This window comes from Pelophylax lessonae, assembly GCF_965119305.1.
Source record: "Pelophylax lessonae genome assembly, chromosome: 11".
Taxonomy (NCBI): domain Eukaryota; kingdom Metazoa; phylum Chordata; class Amphibia; order Anura; family Ranidae; genus Pelophylax; species Pelophylax lessonae.
In genome coordinates this window covers 55,092,379-55,111,385 of record NC_138778.1, presented here as the reverse complement: position 1 = coordinate 55,111,385, position 19,007 = coordinate 55,092,379, and the positions used below count along the sequence as shown (strand labels likewise).

Sequence of the window (19,007 nt, the reverse complement as noted above, 5' to 3'; positions counted from 1 at the left end):
CCCCTAAAAAGTGCCTAGGGTTCTGAGTCATGCCCCAGGGACTATGAATCAGGCAAAAAAAAAGTTCTTAAAATTGTCGTTTTTGATAGAGAGCCAATTATTGAAAAAAAATAAGAAAAAAAAATAGATTACGGTCACCCTGACATGTTACAGTTCGGTCACCCTGGTATGGTAGCTGGCAGGCAGAGTCAGCTAACTACATTACGGTCACCCTGACATGTTGCAGTTCGGTCATCCTGGTATGGCAGCCTCAGGCAGAGTCACCTAAACTACATTACGGTCACCCTGAAACTTAAAGGTATCCCTACAGAAACTATATTATTGAATCTAACTATAGTGGTATATAGTACCCTAACTACACTGCATATCCCTTTCCTCACACTAAAAGAACAGCTACATACAGCAGGAGTAACACTAATGCTTCCACTCTCTTCCACAGCCCCTGTATTACAGTGCTAGAGGTTAGGCGGGGCTATGTTATATACTGGGGGGCGTATTCACTACTGATTGGCCTCTGGACCCCGTAGTCACTCCAATCACATTCCTAGCAGACTCCTGCCCCCTCAATTGGCTTTTACTGACGTTTCTGGTCCAATCACGGGCTTTTAAAGCCCAGTTCCGGTCCCATTGCATTTTGGGCGGTTCTGGTGGCCGAATTCCGAACTTTTACCGCAAAAAGTTCGGAATTCGGCCGAATTTCGAACAGTCAATGTTCAGGACGAACCGATGGTCGACCCGAACCGTTCCATCATCTCTAGTCATGGCCCCTTTCACATGACAGGCGGGGAGAAAGGAAGAAAAAAAAGTATTTTTGATGCCTGTGAGAAACTTTTCAATGACCTGCTTGTCTCATGTAAAGTCCCAAATACTTTATGAAATTAGGGATGGAGGCACTGAGCTATACAGGCAAACTGCCTCATATAAAGTCCCAATCTGTGTTTTACACTGCATCCGCCAAGGGATTGGAGGTGTATGCTTCTCAGCTGGTCGTTTTCAGTTTGTACCATCTTAAGAACATTGCTATTAGAGCATTGAGATACCATACCAGTCGTGGACGGAAGTGGGTGGGGGAAGTTTGGGCTGCTCCCTCCCACCTGCTTCCTATCCACCCATTAGCAGCCATGTGCTCCCAGAGTGGAGACACTTACATTTAAAAGTGTTAGGGACTGCAGATATTACAGGGTGCTGTGTCGTGGCTCTGCAGCTTACATATGCGTTTGCAAATGCGTGTCAACTAAACCCCTGTTCTTTATGTATATTGAGACAGGTCTACTTGGTTGGTGGCAGACTGGAGGGTGAGTACATCAGACTGGGGGCTGGCTGGCTTCCATGCACCTCTTTTAATCCTTTTCAATTCGACTTTTCAAATGTTATTTCAGTTTTAATAATGACATTAAATATGTGTTTTGTATCACACAAGAAGTGTTTCTATTTCTATTAGAGATCATGCAACCGCTAAGAGAGCCAGACACCAGAGGGAGCTTAGAGTGTAAGACATGGACCTTCTGAGGAAAACACTGAGATATAATCTGTGGAAGATCAGAGAGAGAGGATGACAGAAGGATAGTAGGAGACAGGTGAAAGGTGAAGTTGTATATGACATGAAGTAGTTACTGTGCATTTCACCTTGGTCTATTGATTGGCCTAGTGTTCAAGCACCTTCACACCATAGTTATATACTATTTAATTTTGATTCAATGGTGGTACAGCATATTAAGCAGCTGCTGGAAGGTGTTTCATGCATAGCTTGAACATGAACTGCTTTGTCACATCAATTATGGACTTCTTTCTGCATATACTCATTGTCCCCTTGCTCCCCCACGGACCCATTCACTACTGATATCAAAAGCCAAATATCTGGTATTTCCCTGTATGGGGAAGCATGTGATTCCCTCCCCTTCCTACCACATGACAGCTCTGGTTCTTTTGGACTGGAAAATCAACACCATGTCAGTTCTACCTGTAACAGATTTGAAGCTAACACAATGCTTTTTTCCTCACACTTGGCTAAGCCTGGAATAGCATGGTATTGAAATACAGTCCTAGTAATACCTGTACACAGCACTGCTGCAAACACCCAATGATGTCCGTATACTGTCCGACTCCCCTCTTGGAACCACTGGCGCAGCACTGGGATGCTGCTTATCCATTTATAGGACAGTCTTCCGTTCTCACACATAAAGGCAACTCTGTCCTCATCATCCCTCACTCCAATCTGCACACAATATATTATAGAGATGATACAATTTTATTACCAGGGGAAATTAAGAATAAATATTCTTCATGTTCCTACCATATCTCCTATCATCTGGCAAATGTAGACAGGATCATTTCGCCTAATGTAGTGCTTTTCTGGCATTTCCTGATAGCGTGGGTTTGTGTCCAGGAACTTAATGCATAATGCTGGGATTTCCTCCTCAAACTGTAAAATGAAATTAACCAGACTCAGCTTAGCATCAGCACATGAGAAAAGGTAAAAATCAAAAATACATTCATCATCTAAGTCTAAATGTACAAGAAGGCAACTGTAGGCCTGAGCCTTGGGCAAAAGAGAAAATGGGTTATCACCATTCACCAATCACAACGTGCAATTTTTTTTTTTTTTCTTTTTCCCTCCATGTTTGTCTTGTTGTGGAAATTAGGTAATGGAACCAAGATCAAGATCTACTGGGAAGAGTCATAAGACTTAGGTGGCCTTTTCATGGTAGTTTTCATGGTAGTTTATGCCCCTCATGTGTCACTTGCTCTGATCCCACTCTGACTAATGTCTGAATCTCTACTTAGGGCCACCAGCCTAAAAAATTCTATTTGTACTGGCCCAGGGGGCAAATGCCCCTAAGTAATTTCTTACCCTGATAAGACTTGAACATGAAACATACTTTTTTTATTTGATAACTATTTCCAGGTAGACATAAAGATCACTAACCAACATATAAAAAAGTCATCATTGTTTATTAACACACCTACCTAACCAATGTACCAGGGTGAGGACTGAGAATGACGGCATGCTGCATTGACACCTACCTGACCAAAGTGCCAAGGTTGGAGCTGAACATGACTCTCTGTGCCCAGATAGATGATGCCATCTTCATTGAGGACATATTCTCGCCGTTCAGCTTCATTGTGCAGGTACACTGGATCACCTAACAGACCAAAAACCATTAAAAGATTAAAAGAATAATAGCCTTTTTTATGGGAAACCTGCCTTAGGAGAAATGCTAGGGCTGTAAAAGCTGACTTCTTTTAAAAAATGATAGTTGTCTGGCTGCCATGCTGACTTTCTTGGGTCAATGACTTTGAGTCACTAACTCAGAATAAATATGTTGATAAGGATTTATGTCCTTTTCTAACTTTCCTAATCTGAAAGCCTAATCTGGGTCAGACAATCCAAAAATGAAGCCAGAGGGCCTGACATACTAATGGGTATGAGTGTACAATCACACATTGGTACAGCACAAACAAGTAAAATGTATAGAATTAATAATTGTCCGCAATATGCACAAATACACATGCACAAGCTATAGCGTATATACATGACATTTATTAACAAGGGCCATTTGCTATAGAATGTACGCTCCAGCATTTATAAGTATTTCAGCTGATATGTGGTATACCTAAAATAAATATGTAATTTTCCATGTTTTTGGGTCTAACTAACTGCTGCTTGCATTTTGAAATGCTTGTACCATATAGAAAAAAAAAACGGAATCAAGTGTGCATGGCTTTAGCTAAAGGAGACTTTAAACAAACAAACTACACCAACTTTAAATCCTTCATAAATTAAAAAAAAAAAGAAAAGAATTAGCAAAATGTGAGGTTGATTTACTGGAGAATGCACAATCAGGTGCAGCTGTGCATGATAGCCAATCACCTTTTGTAATACAAGAAGGTGACCAGCGCTGATTCTGATCCTCCATACACCTTCCCTGTTGGCTACCAATTAAGCCTTCTACCTACATCATTACTGCCTGCTGAATATATACAGAGCACTGATCCATTAACTCCTAGAGGAAGCTTAAGGCGAAACATGTCGAGCAATATGGTTTAACGGAATTGTACGATCTACTGTTAATATACATCGCTCGATCCTCCCGGGAAGACAGTACCATTCCCTGTCGCCTGCGGCTATGATCGTCTCGATGTGAAGTATTATTACTGACATACTTTACTGTGTTTGTATAATTGTCCAGCAGTACCAACAGTGTAATCACCGAATTGCCAACTTTGTATTTTATGTTCCTCTGTTTATGGGGTATTCTTGTTTTATGTTTTTTGGGGTTTTTTCTTGATGATTTTAAATGCATTATATAATAAAAATGTGATTTTTAAGTGCCCAGTGCCTGCAAAGTCCATGTTTCCTCCTTTTCCAATGTCCCTGTTTCCATGCTGACCAAGCAACTGAGGTTTGATGTTCTATTAAAATGTACATAATGCATTTTTAAATCTGAGACGCATATGTTATTTTTATTGTCTAAAATTTTGGCCAGGTCGAACTTTCATAGTTTTGGAAGTAGTTCTGATTTGTAGCAAAATTACAGATTGTAAGGCCATACAAATAATGTACAATCAATTACAGGCCTGTGAGAGCCCACAAATCTTAAAGTGGTATTAAACTCTCATTTTAAAAAACTGCTAAGAGGTAGGGTTTTTTTTTTATGATAGAAGAGACCCTATCAGTCTGTTTGATCAGAAATACTTACCCTCTGCCTGTCAACTGTAATAACACGAGCAAAGTATGCGCAGCTCAGCATGTATTTACAGCACCGCTCTGTGCGTTGATGATGTGACTCCTGTGTAAGAGTGATGTCATTGTAATATGGCCATTCAGGCGGCAGGAGAGAGCAAACCAGGAAGAAAGAAAGAAAGACAAGTGGAAGATAGAAGTCCCTGTGACCAGCGGAAGTATTCGTTTGATACATAAATCTCTTCGGGACCAATTTAATTAAAAAAAAATAAAATAAAAAAGTCGCGTTTAATACTGCTTTAAAGGAACCTATTTCTATCTTTCTATCTCTATCTTCAAGCTGGTGGTGCCCATTATTTTGTATAGAACTGTAAACTGTATAATAATGGAGGGAATCTCCTTTGGGAGAGTTACTGCAGTTGATTATATATATATATATATATATATATATATATATATATATATATATATATATATATATATATATATATATATATATATACAGTGGGTACGGAAAGTATTCAGACCCCCTTAAATTTTTCACTCTTTGTTATATTGCAGCCATTTGCTAAAATCATTTAAGTTCATTCTTCTTCCTCATGAATGTACACATAGCACCCCATACTGACAGAAAAACACAGAATTGTTGACATTGTTGCAGATTTATTAAAAAAGAAAAACTGAAATATCACATGGTCCTAAGTATTCAGACCCTTTGCTCAGTATTTAGTAGAAGCCCCCTTTTGATCTAATACAGCCAGGAGTCTTTTTGGGAAAGATGCAACAAGTCTTTCACACCTGGATTTGGGGATCCTCTGCCATTCCTCCTTGCAGATCCTCTCCAGTTCTGTCAGGTTGGATGGTAAACGTTGGTGGACAGCCATTTTTATTTCTCTCCAGAGATGCTCAATTGGGTTTAAGTCAGGGCTCTGGCTGGGCCATTCAAGAACAGTCACGGAGTTGTTGTGAAGCCACTCCTTCGTTATTTTAGCTGTGTGCTTAGGGTCATTGTCTTGTTGGAAGGTAAACCTTCGGCCCAGTCTGAGGTCCAGAGCACTCTGGAGAAGGTTTTTTTCCAGGATATCCCTGTACTTGGCCGCATTCATCTTTCCCTCGATTGCAACCAGTCGTCCTGTCCCTGCAGCTGAAAAACACCCCCACAGCATGATGCTGCCACCACCATGCTTCACTGTTGGGACTGTATTGGACAGGTGATGAGCAGTACCTGGTTTTCTCCACACATACCGCTTAGAATTAAGGCCAAAAAGTTCTATTTTGGTCTCATCAGACCAGAGAATCTTATTTCTCACCATCTTGGAGTCCTTCAGGTGTTTTTTAGCAAACTCCATGCAGGCTTTCATGTGTCTTACACTGAGGAGAGGCTTCCGTCGGGCCACTCTGCCATAAAGCCCCGACTGGTGGAGGGCTGCAGTGATGGTTGACTTTCTACAACTTTCTTCCATCTCCTGACTGCATCTCTGGAGCTCAGCCACAGTGATCTTTGGGTTCTTCTTTACCTCTCTCACCAAGGCTCTTCTCCCCCGATAGCTCAGTTTGGCCGGACGGCCAGCTCTAGGAAGGGTTCTGGTCGTCCCAAACGTCTTCCATTTGAGGATTATGGATGCCACTGTGCTCTTAGGAACCTTAAGTGCAGCAGAAATCTTTTTTTAACCTTGGCCAGATCTGTGCCTTGCCACAATTCTGTCTCTGAGCTCTTTAGGCAGTTCCTTTGACCTCATGATTCTCATTTGCTCTGACATGCATTGTGATCTGGAAGGTCTTATATAGACAGGTGTGTGGCTTTCCAAATCAAGTCCAATCAGTATAATCAAACACAGCTGGACTCAAATGAAGGTGTAGAACCATCTCAAGGATGATCAGAAGAAATGGAAAGCACCTGAGTTAAATATATGAGTGTCACAGCAAAGGGTCTGAATACTTAGGACCATGTGATATTTCAGTTTTTCTTTTTTAATAAATCTGCAACAATGTCAACAATTCTGTGTTTTTCTGTCAGTATGGGGTGCTATGTGTACATTCATGAGGAAGAAGAATGAACTTAAATGATTTTAGCAAATGGCTGCAATATAACAAAGAGTGAAAAATTTAAGGGGGTCTGAATACTTTCCGTACCCACTGTATATATAAATATATATATTTTTTTCTTTTCTTTTATATACCTATTGCTTTGAATAGGATCAGTTAACAACTTGAATAAACAATTCAGACTATAATACAACCAGAGATAAAAGACAGTTGTTATGAGTGAAGGAGTGGTTATCTCTTTTTATTTCGAAAAGGGCAGTCAAAAAGCATACTAATGCCCAACACATACACTTACAGTACCCTCACATAATATATGCTTACCCTCACACCAAGGGTTAAAAAGTATCATGAACTCCCCCAAGTTTTCAATGACTCCACTGGAGATTTTGATTGACATTGTGTAGTATCCAATGATGGCATCCACTGGTGTGTTGACACACACTTTCCACAAGCCTTGTTTGCAATCAACGACCCTGGCACTCCATGTCTTCCTGTCACTAAGGCCAGATATGGGAAAACTGTTTTTAGTTCCATCCTTTCTTGAAGGTTTGGGACCTAAAAAACAAACATTTCTGCGTTTTAAAAAATAGGCTTGCCTAAGGTCTTTTAAATCAGCCATTGGCTTCCAGTCATTATCTCAACCTGGTTATTTGATTGAGAAATGTAACTTTCTGTTATATTTTTCAACACAATTGCAAAACATTCAAAGATATAAAAATGGAAAATTGTATCAAATACTTACCGTAATTTTCCTTTCCTGATGCCAATACATGGCAGCATACATATGATATAGCTCCACCCCTATATCCACCCACAGGACCTGTTTAAATCTATAAAAGTCTGACTAAAAGCAACCTTCCCCATTCTCAGTATAAAGCACAAAAATCAGAAGAAGGGTTTGAATGCTGCCATGTATTGGCATCAGGAAAGGAAAATTACGGTACGTATTTGATACAATTTTCCATTTTCCTGATGCCAACATGGCGGCATACATATGATCACTGGCGTAGCGTGGGTTGTCAGCACCCGGGGCAAGGCAAGTAATTTGCGCCCCCTAACCCGCGGGATTTTAGCACTCGAGTCTCTTCCACTAGATTAGTTAAAGAAACCCTTACCCCCTAAGCACATGTATTGTTTGTTATGAAAATACTGATGTAATTAAAGTAAAATGAATCTAAATACAAGTTTGAATGACCAGCGTGCCCCCTTTCAAAGTAAAATGCATCTAAATACAAGTTTGAATGACCAGCGTGCCCCCTTCCAATGCAGAGAGACCAGCGTGTCCCCTTTCCATGCAGAATGACCAGCGTGCCCCCTTTCAATGCAGAGAGACCAGCGTGCCCCCTTTCAATGCAGAGAGACCAGCATGCCCCCTTTCAATGCAGAATGACCAGCGTGCCCCCTTTCAATGCAGAATGACCAGCGTGCCCCCTTTCAATGCAGAGAGACCAGCTTGCCCCCATTCAATGCAGAGAGACCAGTATGCCCCCTTTCAATGCAGAATGACCAGCGTGCCCCCTTTCAATGCAGAATGACCAGCGTGCCCCCTTTCAATTCAGAATGACCAGCGTGCCCCCTTTCAATGCAGAGAGACCAGCGTGCCCCCTTTCAATGCAGAGAGACCAGCGTGCCCCCTTTCAATGCAGAATGACCAGCATGCCCCCATTCAATGCAGAGAGACCAGCGTGCCCCCATTCAATGCAGAATGACCAGCGTGCCCCCATTCAATTCAGAGAGAATAGCGTGCCCCCTTTCAGTGCAGAATGACCAGCGTGCCCCCATTCAATGCAGAGAGACCAGCATGCCCCCTTTCAATGCAGAATGACCAGCGTGCCCCCTTTCAATGCAGAGTGACCAGCGTGCCCCCTTTCAATGCAGAATGACCAGTGTGCCCCCTTTCAATGCAGAGTGACCAGCGTGCCCCCTTTCAATGCAGAGAGACCAGCGTGCCCCTTTTCAATGCAGAGAGACCAGCGTGCCCCCTTTCAATGCAGAATAACCAGTGTGCCCCCATTCAATGCAGAGAGACCAGTGTGCCCCCTTTCAATGCAGAGAGACCAGCGTGCCCCCTTTCAATGCAGAGAGACCAGCGTGCCCCCTTTCAATGCAGAGTGACCAGCATGCCCCCTTTCAATGCAGACAGACCAGCGTGCCCCCTTCAATGCAAAGAGACTTACCTGCAGCGGCGGCTTCTCCTCAGTTCCCCGCGTTTCCTTGAGTCCTCCCGCCTCCTCCTTTCGGCCAATCAGGAACGGGTCTCGGACCCGCTTCCTGATTGGCCAGGAGGAGGATCCATGTGATAATAGCGAATTTTCATTCGCTATTGTCACACAATGGGTGGGCTCGGGGCGCACTGCTCGGCGCCCCGAGTCCACCCTTTTTTGAAGCATATTAGAGCCTCTGGCTCTAATCAGGTGATTAAAAAAAAAAAACCAACTCTGTGACAGCGCCAGGCTGCTGACTCACTCACTGCTAATCTGACTGAGCAGTGAGGAGAGGCGGCATAGGCAGGGCTTGGTTTGCAACGCCACCCCACCCTACACCAATGGACAGGTGAGGCACAGTCCAGCCCCTCCCCGCCCCGACCCACCATTTTCAGTCATAGGGTGGCTGCGCTGGACATCTGGACATGGAGGCAGCCACAGTGTGTGAACTGTGTATGTCATAGTCAGACAGACAGAGTGACACTGCGGATGCGCCCCCCCAGATGTTGCGCCCGGTGCGGCCCGCCCCCCCTGCACCCCCCACGCTACGCCACTGCATATGATAAATAATGAGCTTTGCAGGGGGAGGATTTAATGTTGCAAACGTAGTGTTTATTCGACAATAGAAGCTTGAATAGTTTTCCTCCCAATCTCTACTGTAGTGAGAGCTGCTGGAGTGTCTTAACAACATATGCTCTGAAGACCAGCTTGCCGCTCTGCAGACTATCTCCAGATGCAGTCCTGAGCATGCTGCCCAAGAAGAAGACATTGCCCTGGTTGAGTGAGCTTTAACCACCACCGGAGGATCCTTCCTGGCTACTCTATATGCTCGATAAATATTTTTAACTATCCACGCTGAAATGGTTCTGGCCAAGCTTCCTTACCTTTCAATTTTCCAGTAGGTAGGATGAAAAGCCTGTCAGAACATATGAATGCAGATGTAGCCTGGAGATAGGACTTGAGGACTTTTGGAATGTCCAGTTCATGCAGGTCAGCACCTGATTCTTCTGGAAAGGCTGGAAGCACCCATTCGCTGGAGAGGTGAAATATTGAAGCCACTTTTGGGATAAAGTGATCCAATGGTCTCAGCACATCCTATCTGGGAAGAACACAGTATAAGGCTCAGTAACTCTCAGTGCTTTGAGTTCTGACACTCTTCCCCCTGAGGTTATGGCTGTTAGAAAATCAGTTTTCAAGGTGATGTCCCATAGCAAACAATCCTCCGTAGGAGCACAAGGAGGGATTGCCATAAAATTGAGGACTGTTGCCAGGTCCCATTGAGGGAACCTATTTCTTTTGGGAGGGTGTAGTCTGAGCACCGCTCTCATGAAGCGCTCCACTAGTGAGCTTGCTGCCCATTTCCTTTGGGTAAAGGCCGGGATGGCTGAGATCTGCACTTTAAGTGAACCTAGGTCTAAGTACAGTCTGGATTGCAGAAAAGAAAGGACTTGGGACACATTAGAGTCACTGGGGTCAAACTGACGTTTGGCCCGCAAAGCTTGTGAACTTATCCCATATCCTGGAGTATATGGAATTGGTGGACCTTTCTGGAGCTCTGTAAGGTTCTGATAACTTCTGGGGAACATCCTAATTCTTGCAACCCCTGCCTTTCAATTTCCAGGCCACGAGGGCTAGCCGGGATGGATGTGGATGCAGGATTTCTCCCTGCAACAGAAGATGAGGAGTCACTGGCAGGATGATCAGAGGGCACATGCTGAGATCCATTGCCAGCGAGAACCATGGTCTGCGAGGCCAGTAGGGCAATATCGCAATGACTGTCAGATTCTCTACCAACAATCTCTTCAGAAATGTCAATATCAAAGAAATTGGAGGGAAGGCATAGGCCAGTTGTGCCACCCAAGGATGGGTCAAGGCGTCCCCCCCTCTGCCATTGGATGTGGATATTGTGAGAGGAATCTGCTGAACATGCAGTTAGTTGATGAGGCAGAAAGATGCAGTTGTGCATGTCCCCACTGGTGGACAATCTGCTAGAACGTTTCGGGGTGAAGGGCCAACTCGTTGGGACCCTTGAACTGCCTAGAAAGGCGATCTGCTTCCAGGTTCTGACGGCCTGGAAGATATATGGCCCTCAAATCTGATGTGTTGTTGTGCCAATTATTGTACATGATCAGCTCCACCTCTCTCCAAAAAGGGATTGACTGTGTGTTCCGCCTTGACGATGTATGTAAGATACTGCTGCTGATTGTCCATACGGAGCAGGACTGGTCGACCTTGTATGTAAGGCAGTAAGATGGCTAACGCCATAAAGGTTGCTCGAAGTTCCAGGATGTTGGAGACTAGGCCCTGAGAAGAAAATTCCCATCTGCCCTGAATCTTGTGTTGTTCGCAGGTGCCGCCCCACCCTGCTGCGCTAGTGTCTATGGTAAAAATGATCCATTGTTGTGTCTCCAATGAAAGATGCTGTAATAACGTTTTTTGACATATCCAACACCAGAGACTCTGGAGCATCCAGTTGTTGATCCTGATTGGCTGGGATAGATGCACTTTCTTCCACTGCCTCAGGAATACTTGTTGGAAATCTCAGAGTTTCCAGTGCGCTCAGGGGATCAACGGGATACACAAAGCCATCATCCCAAGTAGACTCATGCACTGGAATCCTGACATTACTGATGCCGCCAATGCTTGCTGGAATTTCTCCCTGATCTTGGGGAGCTTTTGAAGAGGCAAGGAAACTCTGGCCTCCCGAGTATTGAACTGGGCCCCCAAATAGAGCATACTCTTTGTTGGATCCAGCTGGCTCTTTTGAAGATTGACTATTCAGTCAAATGCCTGTAAGGTGGACAGTAGGAGCTCTCTCTGTCTCCACAGGATGATATCGTCCAAGAAATGATAGACTCTGAGCTCCTTCTCCCTCAGAGGGGCTAAAACCGCAACCAAGTTCCTTGGTGAAGGTTCGAGGAGAAGTGGATAGCCCAAAAGGCAGGCAGACAAATTGGTAATGTCTGTCTCCTAATGCAAACCTGCGGAACCTCTGGTATGATTGATGGATCGGACATGCAGGTAGGCATTCTGCAAGTCCACCAAAATCATACAGTTTCCTGGTTGAATTATCTGGATTATAGTATTGAGGGACTCAATCTTGAGTCTCTCTATCCGGATAAATCGATTAAATCTCTTGGGATCGATTACTGGTCTGAAGCCCCCCGTCTTTTACTGGACCAGAAATAGAGGTGAGTAGAAGCCTGTAAACCTTTGACAGGCCGGAACTGCTATGATCGCCCCTTGACCCAGCAAGATATTGATGTACTCTTGAAGAGCAGCTAACTTCAGGGTCGACTGGGTTGTCTTGGTGGGGGCAAAGGAGTATTCTGAGGTTGTTGTTTGAATGGCAAATAATGGCCCTGCATCACTGTGGACTGAACCCACCGATCTTGGCAGTGATCTTGCCAGAACTGGGCAAATCTGAGCAGCCTGGCTCCAACTGCCCCCTAGGCTGGCCTTGCATCAAAAGGACTTCTGAGTACCTGAAGGAGCCACAGGGACCTTAGCTCTCTGTGACCTTAGGCATGTTGAGTGTGTACCCCTCCAGTTTCTTCTAGAGTCCTTGGAAGGGCAGAAACTTCCAAAATCCATGTCCCTGTTAGGCGCTCCTCTGGTTGGTTGCCCTCTCTGATGTCTAGACCTTTAATCTCTCCAGTTCTTGGCTGAACAGGACCTTCCCAACCCATCCCCAACCCATCCTCATTCCAGCAAGCTTTACCTGAACTCTGCTTGCGCCTGCTAGTACCTGCTGGTGTGGATGCCTGACTGAAAAGACATCCATTGCTAAATCTGTGTGCCCTTTAAATAGGGTGCTTCATAGAAGGCTCCAGCCATCCCTCTTTCTTCTTCTCTCCTATCCAGGAAGGCAACGTCACTTGAGGGAAGACTTTTCCCTCAACTAAGATGGCCGCCGCATCCTCGCGTCAAACCATGCATGCGCCGGCATCTCCAGGCCCCAAAAACATAGCCACCGGAGACTACCGCACACTATAACATAGTATAAAGGTGGTGAAAAAAAAAACCTGATGCAGAGTTTTTAAAGGAACACAGACACCATGCGTCCCAGCTGCTGGATCCAGACTTCACAGCAGGCATGTCACAAGAGGAATACTGTCTCTGAATAGAGAATACCTCGGCCCCAAATGACCAACAGAAGGGGCTCCCCACCTTGTCGGTGTGCTTAGCAACCTAAGATGTGGGACTGCGCCTGGGAGAGGCTGAACCCTGACGGATTCCGACGTAGTCGGTAGGTGAGAGCTTATCCTGAGTGGAATGGTCTGTAGGTGTTGATCTTTGATGACAAAAAGGAGAATGGGGGAGTTTGCTCTCAGTCAGACTTTTATAGATTTAAATAGGTCCTGTGGGTTGATATAGGGGGGGAGCTATATGCTGCCATGTTGGTGTCAGGAAACAGTGGTTTTGATCGACTGCGAGACGATTAAATTTAATTTGAAAGCAGCAGAAAAATCAGATTGCTTTTTTTGGGGGGAAATTTTTTTTTATTAGGTATGTACTGTATAAGTAAATCTTTCTCAACTCCAGTCCTTAAGTACCCCCAACAGGTCATGTTTTCAGGCTTTACATTATTTTGCACAGGTGAGTTGATCAGTTTCACTACCTTAGTAACTACCACAGCTGTTTTATCTGAGGGAAATCCTGAAAACATGACCTGTTGGGGGTACTTGAGGACTGGAGTTGAGAAACATTGGTATAAGTAACAAGAAAAACAGAGTTTTCGCCACACAGGGCTCAGTACAATACAAAAAAACAAAAACAGCACAAAAAAATCAACCAACCCACCTTCCTCCACCCCCTCGTCTAGGCAAAATGCCATTAAAAACCTCCACGTCTTTGAACTTTGAATGTTCCCTCGGGAATTGAGAATAACAATCCCATATCAAAGAAAACGCATACAAAAACATAAATGCAGTTCCCCTATAATATTATATAGACAATAATAAATCACCACACTGGGAGAGAAAGCCCCAAACAATGAGGACCAGAGGATCAAGAAGTATAAAGGAGACCAAGAGACGATATTATGCAAAGTAAGCGAGTAAGGGCTCCTAAAGCAATTCCCCTACATGTACCCCCCCCCCCCCTCACTTAAGCAATCCTATTGTAAATATCATGATGACCCATAAAATTCTCAGGCAACAGTGGCAGGGCTATCCAATCAGGTCTGCCAAACTTTTATAAATTTCTTTGGGCAACCTCTGCTCAGGTATGTGGCTTTAAAGAGCAGTATCATTTTATTCACCAGTCCCTTCCCGTAAGGGCTTCTTCCAATATAGAATTAGTGCTTTATGGGCTTAGAGCAACAACAGGCTAAGCAAGGTATGTTGAGCCCTAGAAGGTGCAAATCAGATTGCTTTTGATTAAATTTCCACAGTTTTTTTTTCAGTTTTGATTTTATTTCACTTTGATCATAATTGAAATGTTGCAAATTGACAGGTTCATTCCATTCACACTAAACCAGATTCCATTTCACATTTGATCAAATTTTGGTAGTTGATCAATCTCATGGGTGGTAGATTGTATGGTTTCTGGAAATTACTGTAGATCATATTTGCAATTCCTGATTGATTAAAAGTGGTTTAAATTGACTAAATAATTGCCACAAATATAGGCAGCATAAGGGGCAATGGTAAAATATCTCCTGAACAGTGCTGATAAGTTAAAAAAACAAATAAAAAATATAGTGACTTTGATTTGCTAAACATTTTGTTAAACTGCTTATACCAAGTAAATATATAATAATGTATTTTCTACTGAAAGGAATGTTTAAAGAGACACATTACCAAAAAAAAAAAAAAATCTGATGGCTGTAGACCAGCTCACATCCCCTCTGCTGCTTGTTTTTTCTTTATTGCATTCAAGGAACTGTTAGGCTCCTTTCACACGAACGATCCGATCAGATCCGCCTGTCAGTTTTTTAGGCGGATCTGATCGGATCCTCCATGCATCCCTATGGGGCAGTGGGTGTCAGCGGAGACATGTCTGCTGACACCCGCTGCCATCCTCATCCGATCCTGTCCGTGAAATCCGGACGGATGGAAACCCTATTTTCCATCCGTTCAGGGGATCAGATCGGATGGGATCAGATGAGAGCGGACAGGCGGTATCACCAATTTTGGAGTGAGATTGCATGATATCACTACTGTATTGTTCACTGTTCTCCTTTCCTGAAAATGAAGTCATAGCTGAAGACCTGCAGAACAAGGAATCTTCTTGTTTTCTCATTAATTCAATAAGTGAATTTCTGAACCTCTGCTGTAAGGATGAGCTCAAGGTTTGATCCAAACACAAGTGCAGACCGAACTTTGGCAGCTCGCCTGAACGCCGTACTTTGTGCTCGTTCTGTGGGAGTATGTATGGTAGCAATATATTTACTCAAACTTTAGTAATGTTTACCAAACCTGACTAAAACCAAACCTAGGTGTGTTTGGCTCATTCCTATTCTACTTGTAGGCTGTGGTGTTGCACTAGAGCGGCAATGCAGATGGGGGAGGGAGTTGTGAGGAACTTGGTTTCTCTATGATTTCCTCAAACACAGGGAGACAGCTATCCATTTGGATGCTGACACCCCATGTGACTTCAGTTGCCATCTTGGGTGAGGGCAGAGCCTTTTTAGGACCCTGGCTCCCGGGCTTGGCCGTATTCTGCGAGTGGCTAGCATAGATCTGTCAGGGACAGTACTTACAGTCAGGGAAAGTTTGTGGAGGAGTAGGGAAAGTACAGGGATTATGCCATTTTCTCCAAGGGAGCCTGCCCATTGGGTTTGCTCCGGCAAGGCAACATTCTGCTCCTCGTGGCAGAGGCTGTTGGCATCTCGAGGTTTTCAGACTTCTGCTCCACTGCTGTTACAGTTGTAAGTGACTCTGAAGGGGCTGCATCCCCGCCGGACCTGTTTCTACTTGCTGATCTTTTCTACAATATACTGTATTACTATTGCCAAGCTTGGTTTCTGTGTGCTAACTGCTTACGGCACAACGTCACGCCTTACCCAAGCTGCTTCCTAAAGTGTAACTAAACTTAGCAATACTTACCTTTCCTTCAACAGTCTGTTGTTTCTCGCTGGCTCAGGTATCTTCTACCCAGCTTCTTCTGGGTGCGGGGCTGTGGCTGTCTTCGTTGACTGGCACAGGATGATGTGATTCCTGCACATACACAGAGTTCAGTTATCCTGGCACACAGGTATTGTGAATGTAAACTGAGCTTGAACCACCAATGTACATTCTAAAGCAGTGGTTCTCAACTCCTGTCCTCAGGATCCACTAACAGGCCATATTTTAAGTATCACCTTGGGGAGATGCAGACTAGAATATTGCAATCACTGAGCAGCAAATGATATCACCTGTGATTTATTTCCGTTATCTTGCAAACCTGGCCTGTTAGTGGGTCCTGAGAACAGGAGTTGAGAAACACTGTTCTAAAGAATACTGCAAGCAGGTAGGTAGGTTTCTCAATTTGCAGAAGAGAAATTGAATGTCTCTTCTGAAAAGCCTTCGTGCTTTCATTTTTTTATAGTGGGACTTTAGTTTTGCTTAAAATTTCACCCCATGAGTCATCAGAGGTATCTGGGGGTAGCTCTGACCTGAGGATGCAAAGCCCTGCTCCTCTGCTAAGATGGCCACCATCACACAGAGACACAATGTAGAACAAGACATTGGAAGTCAGTAATATAGGAAAGAACAGCTACAGAAAGCTTACAGGCTATAATGGTGACTAGTCCTTTGTTTTCTGCTTGTGTTTTACAAGCACAGCTTCCACAGTTCAGGTCCTCCTTAAAGAGAGCCTGTCTGCACTTTGCCCCTAATGTAATGTTAACTGACGTTTTATCTCACCTGTTTCCACAATGAGGCTAAATCTGCTCAGATCCTCCTGTCTTAGGGTCTGGTTTTGAAACTGTAATGTGATCGTAAATTCCTGTCCCCGTCTTAGAAATAGGCATGCCTCTTTGCTTAGGCCAATGGTACGATGCTCACTGTTGTTTCTTGTCACTTGGAGATCACATGTTACAGGTGGTCGATCTGACATATAAATCAAAACACATATTAGCCTTCATAGATCTGAAATAATTGCACACCCTCCAAAATAGTTACATTATAATATTTTTTTTATTTTAAACAAAATGACAAATAGGTTACTGATAATACATATTCCATATTACACAATACAGATATATCTACGGTAGCATCTTAGAGGACAACTAGGCTTTGTTCCCACCAGTGCAAAATTGTATGCCTTCCCACAACACACAGGAATGCAATGCCCTTTTGCAGATGTATGGTGGTGCCATTAATTCTTTTTCAATCAGATTTTGTTCAATTTGAAAAGGTTTTAAAAACATACACACATAAACAAAATGAACAAAATACCCAAAAAAACAAAAAGAAACAAACAAAAAACAAACAAACCTACAAATACACAGAGCATACCTGAATGCAATTGAAACAATGAATAAGTAAATAGCATAATAACGGCCAATCAAAAACCGACATTGCATATGGGCCCGCTTTTAATAAAATGAACGAAACAGCTATATCTAAAAGAGCCTGAAACCTAACACAGGTTTAAACCTAAACTGAGCTCATATGATCTAACCAAGGTGACAAAATTGCATCAAAGTCCACATAAGGCCAATTTGCCTTTGGGCCACAAAGAGTGCACATACAACAGTGATCCGCATTGGTGGCTTAAGGACATAAAAAATCAACGTAGTCCAATAAGCACGTAAGAGGATCCACTGAAAGGTTCACATCTTAAAGTCCTATAAGTGTGCCCAAAACCTCCGCCCATTACCTCTGGAGTTTAGGACAGCTCCACAATAGGTGTATCAGGGACCCCGAATTGCCATATCTAGAAAAGGCCAAATCGGCTCTCAAGCCAATAGCACACAAAAATTCCAAGGTCCTATACAGGCATACCCCGTTTTAAGTACACTCACTTTAAGTGCACTCGCGAGTACGGACACAGCCTGGTGAGCATGGCATGGCACTACTCCCGGTTTTTTACATTGGTGTCTATGGGAAATCTTGGTCAGCTTGACATGGCACTGCTCCCAAACCATAAGTGACAGGGATACCAAACTTAGGGAGCACCGAGAGGGGACCCAGGACTACAACATATTTGTGGCCGGCCAGCTTGCCTAGGTAATCTACCATGTCATAGTCCTGGATCCCCTTAACATGCTCCCAAAGCTTGGTGTCCTTGTCACTTATGGTTTGGGAGCAGTGCCATGTCAAGCTGACCAAGATTTCCTATGGAGCTAGTGTATTTACATGCATTGAGAAATGAAAAAAGGTATTGCTTCACTTTAAGTACATTTTCGTTTTATATACGTACATGCTCTGGTCCCATTGTGTACTTAAAAGTTGGGTATGCCTGTATACCATTTGAAGAATTAAAATCTGGGTTAACCTATGCGAAGGGGAGAATGAGACAAGGAAGGGTGTCTGAAGAATCTCTTCCCAAACATTTTTTGGAATGTGCCTAACATTCTGTTCCCACTTTGCTCTTGAAAGGCAAGGAGGATTTATGAAAGGAGCTCTCTAAAAGGGCTAAATAGCTAGCTGAGATGAGGCCATTGGTGGAAGTCACTTGTACTACTCTATCTAACACTGGCACCGAGGTAAACCAAACAAGTGAATAAGAAAATTGAACATGCAAAGCATGACGTAGCTGCAAATATTTGTAGAACCACCTAGGATTCAGAGAAAAATCCCTCATCAGCTGGTCGAAGGATTTGAGTAAACCATTCTCATATAATTGTGCAAGAATATGAACTCCTGCCACTCACACCTCTGGAAGCCCTGTAGGGTGGATAACTCAGAGAGCCTGTCTTTACCCCAATTAGGGGTATATTTAGTAAGGGAAGAAACCCCCAATCACTTATTGACAGCAACCCACACCTAGAACATCAACACACAGTTGGGCATGTCAGAAAGAGCAGAGCACCCTGACGACCCCAGTGAATGCAGTGGTGAGCGTCCCTAAAACACACAAGGAATTAAATGATATAAAGCGCTAACCAAAGCCTCGGAGTCCCACCGTACCAAATGCTGCAA

At 43.7% G+C, this 19,007-nt stretch overlaps 1 protein-coding gene across 1 annotated transcript in view; it reads right to left on the bottom strand.

Annotated features, from left to right (window-relative positions):
* Positions 1-19,007, bottom strand: part of LOC309567357 (uncharacterized protein) — a 113,157-nt gene that overhangs the window by 36,251 nt on the left and 57,899 nt on the right. Inside the window, exons 13-17 of the mRNA XM_082272772.1 lie at positions 16,785-16,970; positions 7,052-7,285; positions 3,025-3,143; positions 2,294-2,422; positions 2,053-2,215 (exon numbers count right to left, since the gene is read on the bottom strand). Coding sequence (XP_082128898.1) covers positions 2,053-2,215; positions 2,294-2,422; positions 3,025-3,143; positions 7,052-7,285; positions 16,785-16,970 — 831 coding nt within the window. The remainder of the gene's footprint in view (positions 1-2,052; positions 2,216-2,293; positions 2,423-3,024; positions 3,144-7,051; positions 7,286-16,784; positions 16,971-19,007) is intronic.